The 25546-nt window shown below is 40.9% G+C and overlaps 1 protein-coding gene across 2 annotated transcripts in view; it reads left to right on the top strand.

The window, feature by feature from the left end:
* Window positions 1–15783, top strand: part of TAF13 (TATA-box binding protein associated factor 13) — a 23310-nt gene extending 7527 nt beyond the window's left edge. Inside the window, exons 1-4 of one of the 2 annotated variants that reach the window (XM_043460455.1) lie at window positions 7764–7905; window positions 8703–8781; window positions 13335–13432; window positions 14512–15783. In XM_043460455.1, coding sequence (XP_043316390.1) covers window positions 7879–7905; window positions 8703–8781; window positions 13335–13432; window positions 14512–14682 — 375 coding nt within the window. In that variant the 5' untranslated portion in view covers window positions 7764–7878 and the 3' untranslated portion in view covers window positions 14683–15783. Of the gene's footprint in view, window positions 1–7721; window positions 7906–8702; window positions 8782–10358; window positions 10582–13334; window positions 13433–14511 lie in introns of those variants that run through there. The other variant, XM_043460456.1, reaches the window with a different exon arrangement.
* The last annotated feature ends 9763 nt before the right edge of the window (window positions 15784–25546 follow it).

Here is a 25546-nt window from a genome sequence, read left to right on the forward strand (position 1 = left end):
CACAGTTTATTGTGATCCACACAGTCGAAGGCTTTGGTGTAGTCAATAAAGCAGAAATAGATGTTTTTCTGCAATTCTCCTGCTTTTTCGATGCAATTTGATCTCTGGTTCCTCTGCCTTTTCTAAAACCAGCTTGAATATCTGGATCTTCACGCTTCACATATTGCTGAAGCCTGGCTTGGAGAATTTTGGGCATTACTTTACTAGTGTGTGAGAGGAGTGCAATTGTGTGGTAGTTTGAGCATTCTTTGGCATTGCCTTTCTTAGTGATTGGAATGAAAACTGACCTTTTCCAGTCCTGTGGCCACTGCTGAGTTTTCCAAATTTGCTGGCATATTGAGTGCAACACTTGCACAGCATCATCTTTCAGGATTTGAAATAGGTCAACTGGAATTCCGTCACCTCCACTAGCTTTGTTCGTAGTGATGCTTCCTAAGGCCCACTTGACTTCACATTCCAGGATGTCTGGCTCTAGGTGAGTGATCACACCATCATGATTATCTGGGTCGTGAAGATCTTTTTTGTACAGTTCTTCTGTGTATTCTTGCCACCTCTTCTTAATATCTTCTGCTTCTGTTAGGTCTATCCCATTTCTGTCCTTTATGCATGAAATGTTCCCTTGACATTTCTAATTTTCTTGAAGAGGTCTCTAGTCTTTCCCATTCTGTTGTTTTCCTCTATTTCTTTGCATTGATTGCTGAGGAAGACTTTCTTATCCCTCCTTGCTATTCTTTGGAACTCTGCATTCAAATGGGAATATCTTTCCTTTTCTCCTTTGCTTTTCGCTTCTCTTTTCACAGCTATTTGTAAGGCCTCCTCAGACAACCATTTTGCCTTTTTGCATTTCTTTTCCATGGGGATGGTCTTGATCCCTGTCTCCTGTACAATGTCATGAACCTCCGTCCATAGTTCATCAGTCACCCTGTCTATCAGATCTAGTCCCTTAAATCTATTTCTCACTTCCACAGTATAGTCATAAGGGATTTGATTTAGGTCATACCTGAATGGTCTAATGGTTTTCCCTACTTTCTTCAATTGAAGTCTGAATTTGGCAATAAGGAGTTCATGATCTGAGCCACAGTCAGCTCCTGGTCTTGTTTTTGCTGACTATATAGAGCTTCTCCATCTTTGGCTGCAAAGAATATAATCAGTCTGATTTCGGTGTTGACCATCTGGTGATGTCCATGTGTAGAGTCTTCTCTTGTGTTGTTGGAAGAGGGTGTTTGCTCTGGCCAGTGCGTTCTCTTGGCAAAACTCTGTTAGCCTTTGCCCTGCTTCATTCCGTACTCCAAGGCCAAATTTGCCTGTTACTCGGGTGTTTCTTGACTTCCTACTTTTGCATTCTAGTCCCATATAAAGAAAAGGACATCATGTCAAAGGATATTTCTCCTCCGTCTGACTTATTTCACTCAGTATAACACACTAGGTCCATCCATGTTGCTATAAATGGCATTATTTCATTCTCCTTAATGGTTGAGTAATATTCTGTTGTGTATATGTTCCACATCTTTATCCATTTCTGTGTCCATGGACATTTAGATTGCTTCCATGCCTTGGCTATTGTAAGCAGTGCTTCTATGAACACTGGGCTGAATGTATCCTTTTGGATCATATTTTTCTCCAGATGTATGCCCAGGAGTGGGATTGCAGGGTCATGTGGAAGTCTGGGCTTTATTTCTGCTCTGTTCACAACACTGAATTTTTTCCCCTGTACATTTTGGATCTCAGGCTCAGAATGCTGACTTATTCACACTGCACTGTTGATGACATAGTATTGTAATTGACTGTGCCCAAAAGTCCCTCACTTGTCATGTGTCTTATGTATTCTCTTTATCCTTATTCTCATTTCTCCTCCACTGTAACTGTTGCAGGAAGGAGGACCCCTTCCAGGGCCTGAAACTGGGCTCTTGTCTAACACTTGGAAATGAATTGTCCGAGGAGACACATGTGCTGACCAAGCAAGAGATTTTATTGGGAAAGGGCACCCAGGCAGAGAGCAGGAGGGTAAGGGAACCCAGGAGAACTGCTCTGCCTGAGGTTCACAGTCTCGGGTTTTATGTTGATGGGATTAGTTTCTGGGTTGTCTTTAGCCAGTCATTCTGACTCTGACTCAGAGTCCTTCCTGGTGGCGCACACATTGCTCAGCCAAGATGGATGCCAGTGGGAAGGATTCTGGGAAGTGGTTGGACACGTGGTGTCTCCTTTTGGCCTTTCCCGAACTCTTCCTGTTGGTGGTGGCTTATTAGTTCCGTGTTCCTTAGCAGGACCGCCTGTGGTAAGACAAATCATGCAAATGGTTATTAGGGTGCCTGGCCAGGGTGGGTGGTTTCAGTCAGTGTGCTTCCCCTAACACAACCTTTCTAATGTATTTGATGTCTGTGCTTTTTTCATACGGTCCTGTAAAAAATATGTATTTTGTGTATGTATGTGTGTGTTTAGTCTTTTGTTATATTCTTATTGTATTTGTTACTTTTTGAATTTAGCACTATATTTCTAAGCTCTGTCCATGTTGCTAGTCTATTGCTTCTGATTGTTGCATAGCATGCCTTGGTGCACATCCAGCACATTTTACCTATCCATTCTCCTGATGATGAACACTGTGGATATTTTATACATGATTCCCTGGACAAGGCCAGTGTTTCATCAATACCTAACATAGCAGTTCTCAACCCTTTCAGACTCAACAAACCTCCTTAAACAAAAAATAGAATGTCTCCTTTATTATTCTGAAATGAAATTCACAATTAATATAACCTACTGCAGTGGGCAGCCTCTCAGATGTTTGCCTCCTGCTAGTCACATCCTTGTGTAATCCCTTCTTCTTGAGTGTGGGCTGCACTTATCAACTTCTAGTGAATAGCATAGAAGAGATGGAATGTCATTTCCAAGGTTAGGTTAGGTTACCAAAAAACTGTGATCTTGGCTGTTCTTCCTGATTTTCTCCCTCACCTGCTCTAAGAGAAGCCAGCTGCCATGTTGTCAGCTACCCTAGGAAGTTGACATGGCAAGGAATGGAGGGAGGGCTCTGATGATACCCAGTGAGGAACTGAGGCCCTTACTCTGACAAACTGAAGTAAGTGAATCCTGCTGACAACAATGTGAGTGATTTTGGAAATGGGTCTTCCCTATCAATACTTCAGATCAGACTGAGGCCCAACCAACACCTTGACTGGCACATAAGGACCTTGAGCCACAGGCATCCATCTGAATTGCACTCAGATTTCTTTTTTTTATTTTTTTTATTTTTTTATTAGTTGGAGGCTAATTACTTCACAACATTTCAGTGGGTTTTGTCATACATTGATATGAATCAGCCATAGATTTACACGTATTCCCCATCCCGATCCCCCCTCCCACCTCCCTCTCCACCCGATTCCTCTGGGTCTTCCCAGTGCACCAGGCCCGAGCACTTGTCTCATGCATCCCACCTGGGCTGGTGATCTGTTTCACCATAGATAGTATACATGCTGTTCTTTTGAAATATCCCACCCTCACATTCTCCCACAGAGTTCAAAAGTCTGTTCTGTATTTCTGTGTCTCTTTTTCTGTTTTGCATATAGGGTTATCGTTACCATCTTTCTAAATTCCATATATATGTGTTAGTATGCTGTAATGTTCTTTATCTTTCTGGCTTACTTCACTCTGTATAAGGGGCTCCAGTTTCATCCATCTCATTAGGACTGGTTCAAATGAATTCTTTTTAACAGCTGAGTAATATTCCATGGTGTATATGTACCACAGCTTCCTTATCCATTCATCTGCTGATGGGCATCTAGGTTGCTTCCATGTCCTGGCTATTATAAACAGTGCACTCAGATTTCTGACCCACAGAAACTGTGTGATAAATGTTCACTATTTCAAACCAAGTTTGGGGATAATTTGTTTCACAGTGATAACTAACCCAACTACCCACATAACTACAAAACTACAAAATGTAACATCCTCACTATAATATAAAGGTAAAATAAAGATAGTAAATTATAATAATGTGTTTCAATAGGGTTTCCCAGCTGGCTCAGTGGTAAAGAATCCACCTATGAATGCAAAAGATATGAGTTCGATCCCTGGGTTGGGAAGATCTCCTGGAGGAGGAAATGGCTGCCTGCTCCAGTATTCTTGCCTGGAAAATCCTATGAACAGAGGAGCCTGGTGGGCTAAAGTCCACGGGGTCGTACAGAGTCGGACACAACTGAGTAACTAACACTCTCCCTCTTTTTCAGTGTCAGACCCCACTGATCAAGGGGTCAGTCCTACAAGAGTGCTCCTAAATTTAGATGCCAGTGGATAGTAGTAGGGCCCCAGGCTACCCACAACTTCTGTGTGACTTGGCTAAAAATCAGAGTCTTCCATGTCCTCCTCCCCCTTGGATTTGGTTATTTCCTAGAACAACTCACAAAATTCAGGGAAACACATTTGCCAGTTTATTAAAGGGTATCATAAAGGTCACAGATGAAGAGACACATGGGGCAAGGCCTGGGAGGGTCCTGAGCACAGAGCTTCTGCCTCCATGAAGTTGGGGGTGCATCACCCTCCAGGTAAGTGGTTGTGTTCCACAACCTGGCCACTCTCTGAACCTCCTACTACTGGAACTGTGATGCCTTGTAGAGGTATGATTAATTACTAATTCCATTTCTAGTTCCTATCCCCTCCTCTGGACAGGGCTAACAATTCCAAGCTTCTAATCATGGCTTGGTTTTTCTGGTGACCAGCCCCCGTCCAAGAGCCATCCAGGAGCCCACCCAGAGTTGCCTCATTAGAACAAAAGATGCTCCTAATACTGTTATCACTTGGAAATTTACAAGGAATTCAGTAGCCCTGTGTGTGTGTGTGTGTTGAGGGACTGTAGAGTGGATGTCAAAGACCAGCTCTAGAAGAGAACTGTCCTAGTCTCTTCTTTGTTGTTGTTCAGTTGCTAAGTCGTATCCGACTCTTTGTGACCCTGTGGACTGCAGTACACTAAGCCTCCCTGTCTGCTCTTATCACCTAACAAATTACAAGCGTTTTAGGAGCTCTGGGCCAGGAAAGCAGGCAGAGGAAGGAGGAGGTGGTTTGGGCAGAGACCAATATATATACTTTCTACTATCTCACAGTTGCATTCCAGGAAAATTCAATGTACCTTAAAAGCATAGGAAAATGCTCTGTATTTATATGTTGACAAAGTTATGTTCCAGACCTAGCTAATTATGAGCAGATTTTTTATTCAGGGGGATGTTTAGCAGGACATTCAGAAATACTGTACTGTGAAGCATCCTTCCCTGCATGACATCATCTCTTGTATCCCTAACTTTAGCCCTCTAATGCCCATGGTTTTCCGAAGCACTGGTCTGTATAAAAAGAAGAACAAACAAACCCATAACAATTAAATTTTCAGTCTAAGGGAGATAACCCTCCCTTGAGAACTGGTGGAGAAGTACATATCCCCAATAAATCATATGTGCGCTAGTTGCTCAGTTGCGTCCAACTCTTTGCAACCCCATGGACTGTAGCCTTACAAAGAGCCATGAAAAGAATAGAAGTGAAAAGCAGGGGAGAAAAGGAAAGATATATCCATTTGAATGCAGACTTCCAAAGGATAGCAAGGAGAGATAAGAAGGCCATCCTCAGTGATCAATGCAAAGAAATAGAGGAAAACAGTGGAATGGGAAAGATGAGAGATCTCTTCAAGAAAATTAGAGATATCAAGGGAACATTTCACGCAAAGATGGGCTCAATAAAGGACAGAAATGGGATAGACCTAACAGAAGCAAAAGATATTAAGAAGAGGTGGCAAGAATACACAGAAGAACTATACAAAAAAGATCTTCATGACCCAGATAATCACGATGGTGTGATCACTCACCTAGAGCCAGACATCCTGGAATGTGAAGTCAAGTGGGCCTTAGGAAGCATCACTACGAACAAAGCTAGTGGAGGTGACGGAATTCCAGTTGAGCTATTTCAAATCCTGAAAGATGATGCTGTGCAAGTGTTGCACTCAATATGCCAGCAAATTTGGAAAACTCAGCAGTGGCCTCAGGACTGGAAAAGGTCAATTTTCATTCCAATCACTAAGAAAGGCAATGCCAAAGAATGCTCAAACTACCACGCAATTGCACTCCTCTCACACACTAGTAAAGTAATGCCCAAAATTCTCCAAGCCAGGCTTCAGCAATATGTGAAGCGTGAAGATCCAGATATTCAAGCTGGTTTTAGAAAAGGCAGAGGAACCAGAGATCAAATTGCATCGAAAAAGCAGGAGAATTGCAGAAAAACATCTATTTCTGCTTTATTGACTATGCCAAAGCCTTTGACTGTGTGGATCACAATAAACTGTGGAAAATTCTGAAAGAGATGGGCATACCAGACCACCTGACCTGCCTCTTGAGAAACCTGTATGCAGGTCAGGAAGCAACAGTTAGAACTGGACATGGACCAACAGACTGGTTCCAAATAGGAAAAGGAGTACATCAAGGCTGTATATTGCCACCTTGCTTATTTAACTTCTATGCAGAATACATCACGAGAAACGCTGGGCTGGAAGAAGCACAAGCTGGAATCAAGATTGCCGGGAGAAATATCAATAACCTCAGATATGCAGATGACACCACCTTATGGCAGAAAGTGAAGAAGAACTAAAAAGCCTCTTGATGCAAGTGAAAGAGGAGAGTGAAAATGTTGGCTTTAAAGCTCAACATTCAGAAAACGAAGATCATGGCATCTGGTCCCATCACTTCATGGGAAATAGATGGGGAAACAGTGGAAACAGTGTCAGACTTTATTTTTTTGGGCTCCAAAATCACTGCAGATGGTGATTGCAGCCATGAATTAAAAGATGCTTACTCCTTGGAAGGAAAGTTATGACCAACCGAGACAGAATATTAAAAAGCAGAGACATTACTTTGTCAACTAAGGTCCCTCTAGTCAAGGCTATGGTGTTTCCAGTACTCATGTGTGGATGTCAGGATTGGACTATAAAGAAAACTGAGCGCGGAAGAATTGATGCTTTTGAACTGTGGTGTTGGTTTAGAGTCCCTTGGACTGCAAGGAGATCCAACCAGTCCATCCTTAGGGAGATCAGTCCTGGGTGTTCATTGGAAGGATTGATGTTGAAGCTGAAACTCCAATACTTTGGCCCCCTGATGCGAAGGGCTGATTCATTTGAAAAGACCCTGATGCTGGGAAAGATTGAGGGCAGGAGGAGAAGGGGACGACAGAGGATGAGATGGCTGGATGGCATCACCGACTCAATGGACATGAGTTTGGGTAAACTCCGGGAGTTGGTGATGGACAGGGAGGCCTGGCGCGCTGTGGTTCATGGGGTCGCAGAGTGGGACACGACTGAGTAACTGAATTGAACTGGACTGCAGCCCTCCAGGCTCCTTTGTCCTTGGGATTTCCCAGGCAAGAATACTGGAATGGTTTGCCATTCCTTCTCCAGGGGATCTTCCCTACAGACAGATCAGACCCAGGTCTCCCACTCAAAGCAGATTTTTTACCATCTGAGTCACCACGAAAACCCTGGCTATAAATCACAGTGGAACTCTAAGTTGTTCAAATTATTTAAATTCACCCCTGGCTAGTCCCTCAATGATCCAAAGTTTCGCAATACCGAATCAGGAAGCGGTGATCTGATACGCAGAAGCAAGTTCAAGGTGACAACGAGATACACGCCATCTAGCTCATCCCTGTTCTTTGCTAATATTTAATTCCTACTTTCCGAGACTTTATCCTTCTCGGTTCAGGTTTCACCGCTGGGCGGGACGCGCATGGTCCTCTTCCACAGGTGGGGTTACGCTAGGCCCCGCCCTGGCCCCGCCCATCACCGGAAATGAGGCAGCGGAAGTAGTAAAAAGCTCTCCGAGGGAGGCGGGAGCGCCGCGGAGGTTCCTGGCTGGTGGGATGGCAGATGAAGAAGAGGATCCCACCGTGAGTGACCGCCTCTGTTCCAACCCGCTTTTTTATTTACTACCTCGAGCAGAGTAGCGGAAGCACAGTGGAGAATTGGGTTTCTTTACCTAAGTGCTTCAGCCGAGAGAATCGGGCACTTCACCCCGGGCTAGCCTTTTTCTTCTGATTCATCCTTTTTAGTACGCAGGGCAGGAGGAGTAGTTGGCTCCCCGCCCTTTACTTTTGGGTCATATTTGCTAGATACCCTTTGAATCACCTAGAGAATCATCAGAGGGCAAAGCTAGTATTTGTTACGGCTCATTATGCAACAACAATTCAAGTGCAAAGAAAACTGTATACTTACTGTAAAGTAGTGGAAAAATAATGGACTCAAGTCACTAAGCAAGTTATTGAGCCTCAGTTTTCATGTCATAAAATAGGCTTAAGGTTTACTTGAGAAAAGTTCTTAGCACTGTGTAAGAAATGCTTAACAAATACTAGTTTTGCTTGCTTTCATTCAATATCAACTCTTTTAATAGTAAAACTATCTAGAAATAGGCCAACTTAGTTAAAAAAAAAAAAAAAAGAATGTATGGTCGTTGGAACTCCCCCAGGAGAGACAGTTCGATTGTTAGAGGCATGGTAGAAACCAGTCCTGCCTGAGTCTGAAGTTGGGCGAGATAGTTTTAATGCCCCCAAAATGCTAAAGTTTCATTGTTTTTTGCTGCTTACTTTAGGCTTTCTGGCATGATACTGGTGTTGAAGATGTTTAAAAAAATGTTAATTATTAAAATGTCAGAAGCAGTGTTTGACATATGTATACATTTAACTTCCAGTTTGAGGAAGAAAGTGAAGAAATTGGAGGAGGTGCAGAAGGTGGACAGGGTAAAAGAAAGAGACTTTTTTCTAAAGAATGTAAGTAGTACTTGACAATGATTTTTAATAGTTTTCTTGCAGGGACGGTATTCTCAGACTTGCATATAAATTCTGTTTAACCTGTGATTCACAGATAGTAATGATCCTAACCCCAATTTATGTATTTATATATGTGTGTGTATATATGGGCTCACACACACACATTTTAAAATTTTTTAAGTAAATACATGTGATCAGTGTTTCAATTCAGGTCTTAAGTAAGAACATACCTCCGTTACTTTACCTGTCTCTTACCTTTCATCAGTTGGAGCAGGGACTCCTTTGACTGTAAGCTGAAGGTTCTGTTGGATCCTGAACAGGTCTGTGGGTAGGAGTTAAGTTGGTGCTTTGAACTAAGGCAATGAAGAAGGCAGGAAGATGGTGAACAATGTGAGGCAGTCCAGTGGCATGGAGATCATGAGGTTTCCGGTCTATTCTCCTTCCTCAGTAGATAGGTTTGACCTTTTGTGGCAGTGGCAAGACGAGCTGCTTCTACTACTGATGATTCAGGCCAGCCCCTGAAAGGCACCATGAGAACATGCTCTCCATCTCCCAATCCTGGTCCTTTATTCATAGTTATGGCTGAGTGTAGATCAGGCAACACGTGGAACGCCTGGTTTACTTATGCCAGTTCTGACATAGCAGTTCCTTGAATGCTCTTGAAACTACAGAGTCAGTAGTTTGTTTTTTCTTAAGCCATTCAAATCCTTTCCTATATCTCAATTTCTTACGTAAAGTTGACCACTCATAATTCCATCTCTGATGTTATTTACTCTATTTGTATATGGTTTTACTTCTTATGGAGACTTCCCTGTAGCTCAAATGGTGAAGAATCTGCCTGTGAGGCAGGAGACCAGGGTTCGATCCCTGGGTTGGGAAGTTCCTCTGGAGGAGGGAATGGCACTCCATTCCAGTATTCTTGCCTGGAGAATTCCATGGACAGAGAAGCCTGGCGGGCTACAGTCCTTGGGGTCGCAAAGAGTCAACAGGACTGAGTGACTAACACAGTTACTTCTTAGGTAGGCATAAGAGGATTACTACATCAGAGCATCGCAGAGTGATGCTTGCATACTTCTTACCAGAATCATTTTTCCACTTGGATTTCTTTATTTTTATGATGACAAGAATTTGGAATCTTCACAGCTGTTTCTTTGTCTTACATGAATTTTCACGTATCTTACTTGACCAAGATCTGTTCTCCTAGACCTTCTTTGTTTTAAAAAAATTTTTTGCTAATATAACACAAGATTTCAAAGCATTCATTTCTCTATTTGTTTATGTCTTTACAGACTCTTTAACCAAATACAGTTTACATACTTCCTATCTAATAGGTTTTTCCTTTTCCAGTGAAGTATATGTCCCTACTGATGAATTCTCCCCGTCACAATGTGAATGACAGAGTATTTTCCTCAAAATATTTAAGAGAAAATATTAAATTTATAGTGGAGGATCCAGTCCTGGCAGACATTACTTTAGTCAGGTGATCAAAGTTAGTATCACCAGTAATATATGTTGACATTAGGTACCCCTGATATGGTGCATTAAGAGGTCCATCATCACTGTGATTCCCTTTCTAGTAATGCATAACCACAACCTAATCATGAGGAAACATCAGACAAACCGAAGCTGAAGGACACGCTACAAGATAACTGACCAGTATTCTTCAGAAGTGTCAAGGTTGTAAAAGACAAGGAAAGTTTGAGGAACTGATACAGAACAGAGGAAAACTAAGGAGACGCGACAACTAAATAGTGTGGGATCCTGGAACAGAAAAAGTACACTAGTGGAAAATCTGGTACAATCTGAGTAAGTTCTGTACTTGTACCAGTGTTAATTTCTTAGTTTTGATAAACATCTTTGGTTGTGTGAGATGTTAACATAAGGGGAAACTGGATATAGGGATTCTGGAACTCCATGCTATTTATTTTTGCAGCCCTTCTTTAAGTCTGAAATTATCTTAAAAACAAATTTTTTTTTCCAGAATCCCAAAAAAGAAGGGAGAAAATATTGCCTCTTGTGTTTGTTTTCTCCTTTCTGTATCTGAACCTAAAGATTCTTGCCAGGATAAACCCTCCGGGGCACTTCTCTATCCCAGACTGGCTTCTCGGTCATCCCTTTCTTTTTTCCTTTCTTTTCTTCCACGGGTCTGGTCTGCTTTCTTCTTCGTTTTGCCTGCTTTTGCTTCTCCTAAGTAGGAATTACTCTTTTTTTCTTTTTTAGGAATGATTCTTAATGTACTCCTTCCTACTTCTAGAAGTGTTCTGGGGGTCCCTTCCTGTTTGGCTGCGCTGGCTCTTTGTTGCTGCACTCTGGATCTTTAGGTGCAGCATGTGGGATCTAGTTCCCTGACCAGGGATGGAATCTGGGCCCCCGGTATTGGGAGCGTGGTTAGTCACTGGACCACCAGGGAAGTTCCCCCCTCCCCCTGCCTTTTTTTAAACATAAAACTTACATACAATGAATTACACTAATCTTTACTGAACAGCTTGATGAACTTTATATGTACTTAAAATCAGCAGTCAGATCAAAATAGAAGACATTTCTAACATGACAGAATTTCTTAGTATTTATATACCCCTTTAGGGCTTCCCTGATGGCTCAGATGGTAAAGAATCTGCCTGCAGTGGGGGAGACCTGGGTTCAATCCCTGGGTTGGGAAGATTCCCTGGAGGAGGGCATGGCAACCCACTCCAGTATTCTTCCCTGGAGAATTTCCGTGGATAGAGGAGCCTGGCGGGCTATAAAATCCATGGGGTTGCAAAAAGTCAGACATGACTGAGTGACTAAGCGCACACACATACACATATATACCATACCCCTTTGAGAATCTGATACAAATTGATTCTTCTTCCAGAGAAAGTGCACACACAAATAATATATAAAATTTTTCCATATAATTTCAGTAGGGTTCCAGGACGTCTCAAAGCTTGTCTGTGGACTGATTGGGAATTTATAGACTATAGGATTAAGAATCCATATGGATCCTATCTGCCCTAAGTTACTAAGAAATGTCACTGTTGTGGGTAGGAGTGTAGATTCTGGAGCCAGATCCTCTGAGTTTAAATTCAAGTTCAATATCACTGTTTGTGTGACCTTGGATAAATTACTTAACTCTATGCCTCAATTTTCTCATCTGTATATAATGGGGGTGATAGTGGTTTCTAGTTCAAAGGATTGTCACGAGGATTAAATGAGCTTACAACAATGGCTGGCATGTAGTAAGGGATATATAAATGGTTGGGGCAAAACCTGAATTACAGTGATATCGAATGGTTTGCCTTGGAAACAAACCAAGATTATTCTATTGTTTTTGAGGTTGCACCCAAGTACTGCATTTTGGACTCTTTTGTTGGTTATGAGGGCTTCTCGATTTCTCCTATGGCATTCTTGCCCACGGTAGTAGATATAATGGTCATCTGAATTAAATTCACCCTCTCCCATCCATTTTAGTTCACTGGTTCCTAAGATGTCAGTGTTTACTCTTTAACATCTCCTGCTTGACCACATCCAGTTTACCTTGATTTGTGGACCTAGCATTCCACGTTCCTATGCAATGTTGTTCTTTACAGCATTGGATTTTATTTTCATCACCAGACACATCCACAACTGAGTGTTGTTTCCACTTTGGCCCAGCTGCTTCATTCTTTCTGAAGCTATTAGTAGTTAGTAGTTGTCCTCCCCAGTGGCATATTGGATACCTTCCAACCTGGGGGACTCATTTTTTGGTGTGATATCTTTTTTGCCTTTTTATACAATTCATAAGGTTCTCAATGGCAAGTATACTAGGGTAGTTTGCTTTTCTTTCCTCCACTGGATCACGTTTTGTCAGAACTCTCCACTATGACCCATCTGTCTTGCGTGGCCCTGCGTTCGTGACTCAGCTTCATTGAGGTATGAAATCTCTTTCACCACGAGAAGACAGTGAGCTGTGAAGGGGTTTACCTATTAGTAGTTACTTTTGTTACTTTGTATTATACTTTTCTTCTCTTTTGCATTTTCTCTGAAGCCTAAAAGGGCTTCGCTGGCAGTTGCTTTGAGCCAGGGAATAAAATGTCAAGATTCTGTATTATAAGCTCTTGCTTTCTCCTTTTGATTAACCAGTTCTTCCTGTGAGAAGGTAATTGGAGCTTTCTCTTATGTCCTCTTCCTTATAGTTGTATCATAAAGGATTTGCCTTCTTTTTTCCAACCCTCCTCCCCCCAAAAACATAGTTAAACCATTGCTACTCATCCTTTTCCTGCCAAGAAGTTTCCTACTTAAAGGTATTCTGGGGTTGTTGGTGAGTAGATAATAGAGGTTAGGGAAGAATATTGACATCAGGGTTCAGTAGCTAGGCGAGAAGGGGAGTTTCTGCCTAGGAAAGGCTAAGTAAGAACAGTTGGTTATGAGCTAGTGATTAATACCTTTCATACCAAAATTCATACTTGGAGACAACAAATATAATGTAAATATACTTTTATACCAATATCTTCTGTACCTTGGTTCAATTCTAATATGAAAAAAGTATAAGTCAAGTTTTTTTAAGTAAACAAAAATGATTGTTCTTTTTACAGTACGGTGTATGATGTATGGGTTTGGAGATGACCAGAATCCTTATACTGAGTCAGTAGATATTCTTGAAGACCTTGTCATAGAATTCATCACTGAAATGGTAAGATTTTTTTTTTTTGTAATTGGTCTTAGTTAACTGAGGAATGGATTTAAAATTCTAACTTTTAGAATAGAACTATGACATTCTTTTGAAAAACTACTCATTTGAGTGCCTATTTTGTGGAAGTGACTGGTTGCTGTTTATCATTAAGGATGGAGAGAGATACATGCCTGTATATGGGTATATGGAGTTTGGCTGTGTTCAGTTCCTATGAATTTTTACCCTTTGTTTTGGATTATTTCCTTCATAAAGAATAATAGAAGTAAAATTACTGGGTCAGAGAGTATGCATTTTTAAAAATCTTTTTCTGCTTATAAAAGTAATAGTAAATTTAGAAAGTATTAAAGAGTGCCCAGAAGAAAATAAAAAGCTATAACTCTTCTACCAAGGGATAACCGATGCTGAGATTTTTGTGAATATTATTTTGTCTTTTTACACATATTTTAAAACTTCACAAAATTGAAATCTTGTAGTACATACAGTCATAGAGCCTGCTTTTTCACTTGAGTAGGTCTACTACATTTTCCCTATGTCACTGCATAATACTGTAATATTTTTGATGGCTTCACAATATTAATTGATTAGATGTACTCAAATTTGTTCAATGCCTTGTTAAATATTTAGTTTCTTTTTTTTTCAGTCATTAGAAATAATGCTGCAAGGAAGTTTTGGTTTTTCACAGTATGACCATATAATGGTAGGGGATGAGATTTGTCCAGAGGAAAGCCACCAATATGTATTAACTACCAAGGTGGACACAAAGTTTAAATGAAGTGGATGGTTACAGAGAAATTACAAAATCATTTTATACAAATGAAGATCAATTATGTATATCAAAATACAAAAGAAACATCAATGGATTTGATAGTTTTAATGTCTTTAGTGCAAAAATGTCTATAAAGCACTGAAACATTGCTAATAATGGTGGAAAGTGGACAAAGAACATTAATAGAAAGACAACTCACAAACGAATAGCTGTAATAATTAGAAGGCTTCAAACTCATCAGCATTATAATTAAAAAAATAAAATGTTAGATTTTTGAGAAATTAATTGAATTTAATATGTTTCTTTGTAATAGACTCATAAGGCAATGTCAATTGGAAGACAAGGTCGGGTACAAGTTGAAGATATCGTCTTCTTGATTCGAAAGGACCCAAGAAAGTTTGCTAGGGTTAAAGACTTGCTTACTATGAATGAAGAATTGAAACGCGCTAGAAAAGCATTTGATGAAGCAAACTATGGATCTTGACACCTTTTGTACTTTCTGAAGCTTCATTATCTTCTGGGGAAACCATAGTTAGTAACTATATTTTCCACAGTAAGGCCCTGCCTAATACCTAACCATGTGAATGAAAAATGGAGAACCACAAAGCTTTCAGGCTTTATTTTCACGTTTTCAATTTTAGAGTGATATATGAGCCTTTAATTGCCTGCCATTATATTACCCTACTTGAATTACATATTAGGTTTTAATGATCACATGTAAGTCAAAGTACCTTTGGTTTGCAAACCATTCAGTTTCTTCTGACTCTTGACCATCTCAATGAATTAATATTTGTGTACTTGTGCCATTGTAGGTTGTACTGTAGCTGTTTAATATGTGAAATCTAAATGGCACCTTTGACTTTGATAGCTAAGATGTGTTTCATGTATTTCTAAAGCTTTTAGACCACAGTAGTGTAAGTTGTTAAAAGATGGTAAACTGGGTTTGTGTTTCTTTTAAGGAGGAAATGATATTAGAAAATACAGCCTTTTGTAGGAGCGTTTATTTGTCTTAAGATAATTTGTTTTAATATTCTTCTTTAGATAACAAGAGTGATTTAATTTTTTATTTTTTCAGAAACTAAGAATTTCCTATGAATGGTTCTGTGTTGGAAGACATACTGGATTAAAAATCTTTGGGGTTTATAACATACTGTTTGTCAGGTTTTAAAAGACCTCATTTCCCCAGGTCAGATTAAAACTTCTGAAAGTGCTTTCAGTAGCAGGAATGGCATTGCTGAAAAAGTTGATGGCAGATAAGCATTTGGGGTAGTGTTTTATTAACATATTTGTTAGTATTTATTTATTGTGAAAATGTATACTTGACTAAAACCATGTGTGGCTATGGAAACCACTTTTGTAGTTCAGGATATACAAGTTTTGTGTGTATTTAGCTCATTGTGTTAGTCTTGCATTTAGCTGAAAGTAAGGATTAAAATTGCATTTAAAGGGATCACTGGATATTACTCTTTGTGAAACTGAATGTTTTGTGTGTCGCTTATAAGCATTATCTATGAATCAGTACTTAGGAAGATTTCACTTTCTTAACCTATCAATATAGAGAATAAAGTATGAAAAATTAAAAAGATGACTGCTTGAGTTTGACTATATGATTTAGCAGCTTTTCTCTCCCTTAGAATTCACTGAAAACTCTTCTGTATTATTCTTGTAATACTCCTGAATTGACTATGAGATTCAAGATACCTGGGCTGATATTTTTATTTGAAAAAGCAAAAACCAGTTAAAAATCTACTTTAAACTGAAATCAAGATTGAGAGTGGAATAATAAAAGATCAGTATATTACTATTTTTGCTAGTCAGAGTCTGCTTGACCCTGAAGATGGACCTGGTGGTAACCGGCAGTAGGGGAGTTATACTGGGTACCTGTATTAGTCAGCTTGGGCTCCCATAACAAAAATGTCAGACTGAGTGGCTGGCTTAAACAATGGAAATTTATGTTTTCACAGTTCTGGAGACTGGAAGTCTTGAGATCAGGGTGCCAACAGGTCTGGTACTGGTAAGGAGTCTTCCTGGACTGCAGATAGCTGCCTTCTCCCTGTGCTCACATGGCTGAGAGAGACCTCTGTTGTTTCTCCCTGTTATAGGGCCACGAGTTCTGTGGGATAAAGGTTCCACCCTTGTGACCTCATTTAACCTTAATCACCCCTTAAAAGTCCTGTCTGCAGCATAGTCAGTTGGGGATTCAGTTCAGTTCACTCATTCAGTCGTGTCCAACTCTTTTGCCACCCAATGAACCACAGCGCGCCAGGCCTCCCTGTCCGTCACCAACTCCCGGAGTTTACCCAAACTCATGTCCATTGAGTCGGTGATGCCATCCAACCATCTCATCCTCTGTTATCCCCTTCTCCTCCTGCCCTCAATCTTTCCCAGCATCAGGGTCTTTTCAAATGAGTCAGCCCTTCGCATCAGGTGGCCAAAATATTGGAGTTTCAGCTTCAACATCAGTCTTTCCAATGAAGACTCAGGATTGATCTCCTTTAGGATGGATTGGTTTGATCTCCTTGCAGTCCAAGGGACTCTTAAAGAGCCTTCTCCAACACCACAGTTCAAAAGCATTAATTCTTCGGCACTCAGTTTTCTTTATAGTCCAACTGTCACATCCATACATGAGTACTGGAAAAACCATAGCCTTGACTAGCCTTGACATAGCTTTGACTAGATGAACCTTAGTTGACAAAGTAATGTCTCCACTTTTTAATATTCTGTCTCAGTTGGTCTTACTTTCCTTCCAAGGAGTAAGTGTCTTTTAATTTCATGGCTGCAATCACCATCTGCAGTGATTTTGGAGCCCTCAAAAATAAAGTCAGCCACTGTTTCCACTGTTTCCCCATCTATTTCCCATGAAGTGATGGGACCAGATGCCATGATCTTAGTTTTCTGAATGTTGAGCTTTAAGCCAACTTTTTCACTCTCCTCTTTCACTTTCATCAAGAGGCTTTTTAGTTCCTCTTCACTTTCAGCCATAAGGGTGGTGTCATCTGCATATCTGAGATTATTGATATTTCTCCCGGCAATCTTGATTCCAGCTTGTGCTTCTTCCAGCCCAGCGTTTCTCATGATGTACTCTGCATATAAGTTAAATAAGCAGAGTGACAGTATACAGCCTTGATGTACTCCTTTTCCTATTTGGAACCAGTCTGTTGGTCCATGTCCAGTTCTAACTGTTGCTTCCTGACCTACATACAGGTTTCTCAAGAGGCAGGTCAGGTGGTCTGGTATGCCCATCTCTTTCAGAATTTTCCACAGTTTATTGTGATCCACACAGTCAAAGGCTTTGGCATAGTCAAAAAAGCATAAATAGATGTTTTTCTGGAACTCTGTTGCTTTTTCGATGATCCAGCGGATGTTGGCAATTTGATCGCTGGTTCCTCTGCCTTTTCTAAAACCAGCTTGAACATTTGGAAGTTCACGGTTTACGTATTGCTGAAGCCTGGCTTGGAGAATTTTGGGCATTACTAGCGTTTGAGATGAGTGCAATTGTGTGGTAGTTGGAGCATTCTTTGGCATTGCCTTTCTTAGTGATTGGAATGAAAACTGACCTTTTCCAGTCCTGTGGCCACTGCTGCGTTTTCCAAATTTGCTGGCATATTGAGTGCAACACTTGCACAGCATCATCTTTCAGGATTTGAAATAGGTCAACTGGAATTCCATCATCTCTACTAGCTTTGTAGTGATGCTTCCTAAGGCCCACTTGACTTTGCATTCCAGGATGTCTGGCTCTAGGTGAGTGATCACACCATCATGATTATCTGGGTCGTGAATATCTTTTTTGTATAGTTCTTCTGTGTATTCTTGCCACCTCTTAATATCTTCTGCTTCTGTTAGGTCCATACCATTTCTGTCCTTTATTGAGCCCATCTTTGCATGAAGTGTTCCCTTGGTATCTCTAATTTTCTTGAAGAGGTCTCTAGTCTTTCCCATTCTGTTGTTTTCCTCTATTTCTTTGCATTGATTGCTGAGGAAGACTTTCTTATCCCTCCTTGCTATTCTTTGGAACTCTGCATTCAAATGGGAATATCTTTCCTTTTCTCCTTTGCTTTTCGCTTCTGTTCTTTTTACAGCTATTTGTAAGGCCCCCTCAGACAGCCATTTTGCTTTTTTGCACTTCGTTTTCTTGGGGATGGTCTTGATCCCTGTCTCCTGTACAATGTCACGAACCTCCATCCATAGTTCATCAGGCACCCTGTTTATCAGATCTAGTCCCTTGAATCTATTTCTCACTTCCACTGTATAATAAGGGATTTGATTTAGGCCATACCTGAATGGTCTAGTGGTTTTCCCCACTTTCTTCAATTGAAGTCTGAATTTGGCAATAAGGAGTTCATGATCTGAGCCACAGTCAGCTCCCGGTCTTGCTTTTGCTGACTATATAGAGCTTCTCCATCTTTGGCTGCAAAGAATATAATCAGTCTGATTTCAGTGTTCACCATCTGGTGATGTCCACGCATTGGGGACTAGGGGGACACAATTTAACTTACAGAAGTGCCACTAGTCTTACTATTTTGCTAATGACCCTGGCATTAAGAAATTTTTAATGAGAATTTGTATTAAAACTTTTTAGGTTGTGAGTGTTAGGACTTAAAAATAACATAAGCAAAAAAAAAAAAAATTTATTGCCTTATCCAATTGAAAGGAGAGAAAAAAAAAGGATGGAGTTGACTTCATTTTTTACTGGATAAAAAAGCTTGAAGGGAATCATGACTCTGCCCATCTTTATCCTAATTTTGGTTTTACTCTCTTAGGAGCCTCAATGTGTCAAGGAATAAGATAGCTAGCAGTTCTAGGGCTCCATCCTTACAACTCCTGATCAAGAGAGTACTTTACTTCCATACAGAAGATTTCAAGCAAAAGGTATGGTTGTCCTGGCTTTGGTCATTATTCTTCTGCTAGGAAGAAGTTGTGTTTGACTGGATCTCATGCCCTAGCTCTTTGTGAAGAAGGGCTTAGAGTGGGGCTGCGAGCTAGGTACTGCTATTAGCAAGAAAGGGAAAGAGAGATTGGGCAGATAGACATAACAAGTGTGCACTGACTTAATTCATGAGCTTGCTTATTTAACTGAATTCTAACAGTAAGACGTCGTGGCTCTTTTTCAGTATATAGAGCTGCACTGTGTAATATGGTAGCCACTAGCCATAGGGGCTATTTAGTCAATTCAAATTGAAATTAAAATTCCTCAGATGGGAGAAGGAAATGGCAACCCTCTCCAGTATTCTTGCCTGGGAAATCTCATGGACAGAGGGGCCTGGCAGGCTACAGTCCATGGGGTTGCAAAGAGTTAAATGCAACTTAAGTGACTAAACAGCAGTAGCAGTAAGCCTTTAACAGCTCATTCACAGTTCATGCCCCATGCAGATATGCATTTAATAAATGTGTTGATGAAAACGGCAAAAAAAAAAATCTTCCATTGCACTACTTATATTTCAAATGCTCAATAGCCCCTTGGCTAGTGGCTACTGCACTGAACAATGCTAATACATTTCATTACAGACAAATTAGGATAGTGCTGACCTACAGCATTCTGGTGCACTCTCCTAAGTTAATTTACCTTTTTTTTTTAACTTACTATGAAAAATCTCAAGCATATACAAAATAGTATCTTGAGCCCCAAGCTTCAACAGTTAACCAACCTAATGTAATATCTTCTGGGAGGGGCAGTGTTATTTTAAAGCAAATCACAGGTACCATTGTGTCCTTTCATGTATAAGTACTCCAGTATGTTTCTCTAAAAGGCTACAAAAAGCCCCAATACTGTTACCATACCCTAATAAAAATTAACCTTAATTCCCCGATATTCCAACTCATGCCCAATCAGTCCCTGTTTAACTCTCCTCATTTGTCTCAAAATAGCTTTGAGTTTTATTAGTTTTCTGTTGCTGCTGTAACAAGTTACTGCAAATACAGTGAGAAGATAAATTCATTATCTTTCCAGCTTTCTAGGTCAGAAGTGTTTGATGTGGTCTTTACTGGGCTAAAATCAAAGTACCAGTGTGGCTGTGTTCCTTTCTGGATGTCTTAGAAGAGAATCTGTTCACTTGCCTTTTCCAGCTTTTAGAGGCTACATTCCTTGACTTACCATCCTCTTTCATCTTCAAAGCTAGTAATGTTGCATCTGTCTGACCCTTCTTCCATCCTTGTAGCTCCCCTAAACCCCAGCTGGGAAAGATTCTCTGCTTTCAAGGACCCATGTGATTATATTGGACCCACCTGGAGAGACTAGGCTACTCTCCTTATTTCAAGGCCTTGATCACAGCAAAGTCTCTTTTACCGTGTAACATTCCCAGATTCTGAGGATTAGCACATGGACATCTTTGGGGGGCTGTTACTCTGCCTACCACAGTTTCTTAGTAACAGGATCTAAACAGGGTGTCACGCATTGCATTTGGTGAGTATGTCTAAATTTCTTTTAATCTCTAATAGCTCCCCTCCCCCATTTCCTTTAAAGTGAAGCTCTTTAAAAATAATTCATACCTTTTTTTTTAGTGAGCATGTTTATTAGTTGCTCAAGTAGAGTGTCTGATAGCTAGCTATGATTCACTTGAAATTGTTGGTTTTACTGTAACCTGGTTTCCTTAGGTAAAAACTGAAATATTAATTCTAAGTGTAGAAATTTTAAAATGAGAGAAATAGTTCACTTGGTCTCTCTCCACAGTGGAGAGAGGTGCTGTCTGGAGAGTCATTTGGCTGCTTCCCAAGAGGCCTCAGGAGGTTACTTGGGAGAATGTATTGTAGTTGAGTTTGATTTGCAGCATGGCAGGCTTGGAATCTGATTTCATCAGCAAATAGAGAGCACATCCATCTCTTGGGGTGACTCAGACTCAAAGAAACCAAATTCATAAGACCATGGTTTGTAAATGGATGCTAATTTACAGATCTAAAGTAAAACTTGCATTGTGTGGTCAGCAAATTCTTCCCTTCTTTAGGCAGTGGGACACAGAAACATTGATTATGAGGGTGAACCAGAATTTGGGGAGTTACATGAATGCTTTACCTAGAGCATCTGGTAAGATAAGGTTAGGGCTAATACAGAAACGAGGAAAAATGGCTCCCCAGGGCTTGAAGCAATACAGAGGGTGTATGTTGCCTGGGATCTACTTTCAAGACTGCCTTGTGGGACTTCCCTGGTGGACCAGTGGTTAAGACTTTGCATTCCAATGCAGTGTGTTCAAACCCTGGTTGGGGAGCTGAAATCTGACATGCCTCCTGGCCAAAAACCAAAACATAAAACAATTTTGTAACAAATTCAATAAAGACTTTAAAAATGCCCCCCCTCCCCCCCCGCCAAAAAAAAAAGACTGCCTTGTTACTGACACTGGAAACTTGTCTTTGAGTTTTCACTTCCATTGACAATACCCATCCAAACATTATCTGTTTGTCAGCTTTAAGATGACTTTGTGTTTCTACTCTAAGTAGTTTAAATGTTCATCTTAGAGATAGTTCAAAGAGGGCAATTTTACTTTTAAATTCTTCAGGGAAGCTTCATAGTTGCCCGTAAGAATTGACAACATTGAGCATTGTGCCTGACAATAAAGAACTTTTCCAGAGCCCCACCTGAGTCCCAGAACATTCCCAATTCTCTAGGCCTGATTTTCTTAGGATCTCTACGCTTCCCTTACCACAAATAGAGACTGAGGGTGGATAACCAGTGAACAAGATGTTAAGTGTGTTGTTGAGGCTTCTGCTTTTCCTGGGTCCTGGTGATGGCTACATGAGCTAGTCAGACTTAGGTTATGGGTTGAATCAAGGAAAACATTTTGATGTATCAGACAAGTATTAATTAAGTACCTATTATACTTGAGGCATAGCACAGATACCATTTTGCTTTATGGTATCTGGATAAATGGGATTCTAAAGTTATAGAAATAAAGTCAGGAGCATATTTTTTATGTTACCAGTAGATTGATCAGAGTTTCAATTTGAACTTTTGTATAAAATCCAAATTCATATGTTATTTGTAGCACTGAGTCTTTGCACATGCTTTATTATACTTACACAGAAAGCCTGGTAAACTGTTACAAATTTGTTGGGTGTATTCTTTAAAATAGGAAGAACAATAGCTAAAAGAGAATTCATTTTGTCATTTGCCTTCGTGTGGCCATTTTAGATAAATAAAAATTTATTAGAAAAGAGCCTGATTAGAAATGGTCCAAACTCTAAAGAAACATTACTACTATACTTAATTTTTCTGAACTTGGGTTTTTGTAAATATTTGGGGGGCACATGAACTTATAATAAGATACCTACCTAGATTTTGGTGAATATGCTTTTCTTCAATTTTTACAGCAAGTTCTACCAAACATGGTCTCAAGCTTATTGCTGGAGACTAATTAGCTTTATCCTTAAACACTCATCTGAAATTACGATGTTTGGTGTGCTTTATGTATTTGTAGGGGAGCAAAATTTGCCACAATGAAATGTATCTCTGGCATGAGGATTATTTTAGGCTGATTATTTTTAAGAGACAAAAGACTCAGGAAGTCTTTCTTGTCTCCCCCTTAAATACCTAGAGGAACTTAGATAAAGGCCCTGGTCCAGGAAGAACACTATTGCCAGTGATGTCTACACAGTGTGGGCTAAGTGTGGCAGGGGGAGCTCTGCAGGGCCTGAAGACCCAAGCTCCCTTTGTGTCCTGCTGTCACTGCATGACCCAGCAAACATTTGTTTACCAAACATTTCCCTTCTTCCTATAAATTGTTTTCTTTCCATTTGAAGTCCCAAACCCTAACCCCTTCTCTTTCTCAGATGGCATATAAGCCTCAATTGCCTAACTTGGTTTGGAGTCTCATATTCTTATGGAGCCCCCATACATAAGTAATTCAGCTCATTATTTTCTCCTGTTAATCTGCCTTGTGTCAATTTAATTATTAGGTCAACCAAAAGAACTCAACAAGAGTAGGGGGAAATTTCCCCCTCCCCAACAGTTGGTGCAGTCAGGATAATCTTCACTGGCTGGAAACTATCTCCCAAAACTGCTACAGATGAAGAGATACTGGGACCTCTGACAAAAGCCAGCAGGAGGTAAAAATTTCTCACCATGTCAGCCTCCCAGATCTCTGTCTGCAGGTTCCAGTGAAATAGAAAGGGGTGAGAACCTTTTTTCTCTATTCCTAAAGTTAGATTAGCAGAAGAAAATATTTGTGAATCAAGTCCCTTGGGCACAACAGTTCCATTAAAAATTTGGTAAATGAGTTCTCTCAGCTTTTATTGATCCTTTTCCTCCCAGAGATGGTCACTGTTTTTCTTTGTGTGTTGTGGTGTTTGTTTTGTCTGGGTCTTAAGAGCTTGGCTTTATGACCAATGAGAGTATTCTCTGTAGTCTCCACCATCAGGAAGATGCATGTATCGGCGTGCATTTGGGAGTCAGACAGTCAAATAGACTGGGATTCTGAGCAGCTGTAGCCTGTTGGTCAGAAGCCAAGGTTTCAACCTAGCCTTGCGACTGGCTTCTCTTTTTCCAACTGTGCCAACAATTGGGGGTCCCAGTCAACAAGGAGCCTTTGTCTTCTCAACGTTAGTTGTTTTGTTAGTGCTGGAAAAGTCCAATTCCTGTGGCACCTGCATGGTGTCACAGATTAGTGGGTCTTTGACTGGAGGCATTTCATGTTCTCGTGAGAAACTGGAGACAATGCAGTATACCATTCTTAACCACCTGTGATAACAGAGGCCTTTGCTTTTTTGATGAACTCTGGTAATGAACTTTCTGTATCTTATGAGGGCTACATTCTTTGTGCCTCTTGCATTTTTGGTTAAGCCATAAAAAGGCTTACTGGTTTGAGTCATATTTGAGGTTTATATTAGATCCTATTCATTAAAGGCCAGATGATGGATCATTTGAATTGGCTATCTTTAAAAAGAAAAATTTTAGAGAACTCTCATTCAAAAACCAAGTTTAAAAGTAGGTTAAAAAATAGACATATATAATGGTTACCTTAAGGGACTCCCTTAATAAGATGGAAGGACAGAAATTAGAACAAAAATCAGAATCTGCTCAGATTCCTTCCTATTTGCCTTCAGCTATTTGCAGATATAAAAAATTAGGACATTTGAGGTTTGCTTGTTCTATACTTAAGAAAAAGAAGGAAAAAAAGAAAAACGATTTGGCAATTGGGGTGACAAAACATTAAATGACTATGAACTAGTCCTGTAAGCCATCAGTCAGTTCAGTCACTCAGTTGTGTTTGACTCTTTGCGACCCCATGAATCACAGCACGCCAGGCCTCCCTGTCTATCACCAACTCCCGGAGTTTACTCAAACTCATGTCCATCCAGTCGGTGATGCCATCCAACCATCTCATCCTCTGTTGTCCCCTTCTCCTCCTGCCCCCAATCCCTCCTAGCATCAGGGTCTTTTCCAATGAGTCAGCTCTTCGCATGAGGTGGCCAAAGTATTGGAGTTTCAGCTTCATCATCAGTCCTTCCAATGAACACCCAGGACTGATCTCTTTTAGGATGGACTGGTTGGCTCTCCTTGTAGTCCTGTAAGCCATAAATAGCTACAAAAAATGACTGGACAAAAATATGGGTTGTACCCCATTTGCAGCTAGATATGACCGGAAAGAAAATGTAGGTTATGGGACTTCTAGTGATCCATGGCAATGGCAACCCACTCCAGTGTTCTTGCCTGGAGAATCCCAGGGACGGGGGATCCTGGTGGGCTGCCGTCTGTGGGGTCGCACAGAGTCGGACACGACTGAAACGACTTAGCAGCAGCAGCAGCAGTGATCCATGGTGTTGCAAAGAGTCGGGTACAACTTAGCGACTGAACAACAAGAAGCAGCGATTCAGTGGTTAAGGCCCTGCGCTTCCAATGCAAGGACAGGTTGCAGTCCCTAGTTGGGGAACTAAGATCCCACAGGCTGTGCAGCAAGGCCAAAACATTGTATATTAAAAAAAGGATCCCGCCAGCTCCGGCTTGCTGCCTGCCCACTCCCGGGTGTAGGGCGGGGTGGGGGGGGGGCGGGGGACCTTCTGCCAAGGCCGCAGGTTCTTTCACACTTTAATTGGGAGCCATGCGCCGCGCTCAGTTACTGGAGAGCTGGCCGCGCGCCGCAGCCTCCAGCATAGACGCACCCCGGCCGGGCTTCCAGGCTCTTATGTTACCCCCTGCCTCTGGGAGGAGGGGGAGACCGGGACTCACCGTGGGGAGGAGGCGGGAGGAAGAAAACCAGAGAGGAGGACCGAGTGCGGGGGGCGGGGGCGGGAGGCTTGCCGCCTTCAGGCGCCTCCCCCCCAGCACCCCCAGCGAGCGCCCAAGTTGGAGATGGATTGAAGTTTCATTCAAAACTTGAAAACAAGAAACAAAGTGTTGTATGGATAGACGGTTAAGATGCATC

This window comes from Cervus canadensis, chromosome 2 (assembly GCF_019320065.1).
Source record: "Cervus canadensis isolate Bull #8, Minnesota chromosome 2, ASM1932006v1, whole genome shotgun sequence".
Lineage (NCBI taxonomy): Eukaryota > Metazoa > Chordata > Mammalia > Artiodactyla > Cervidae > Cervus > Cervus canadensis.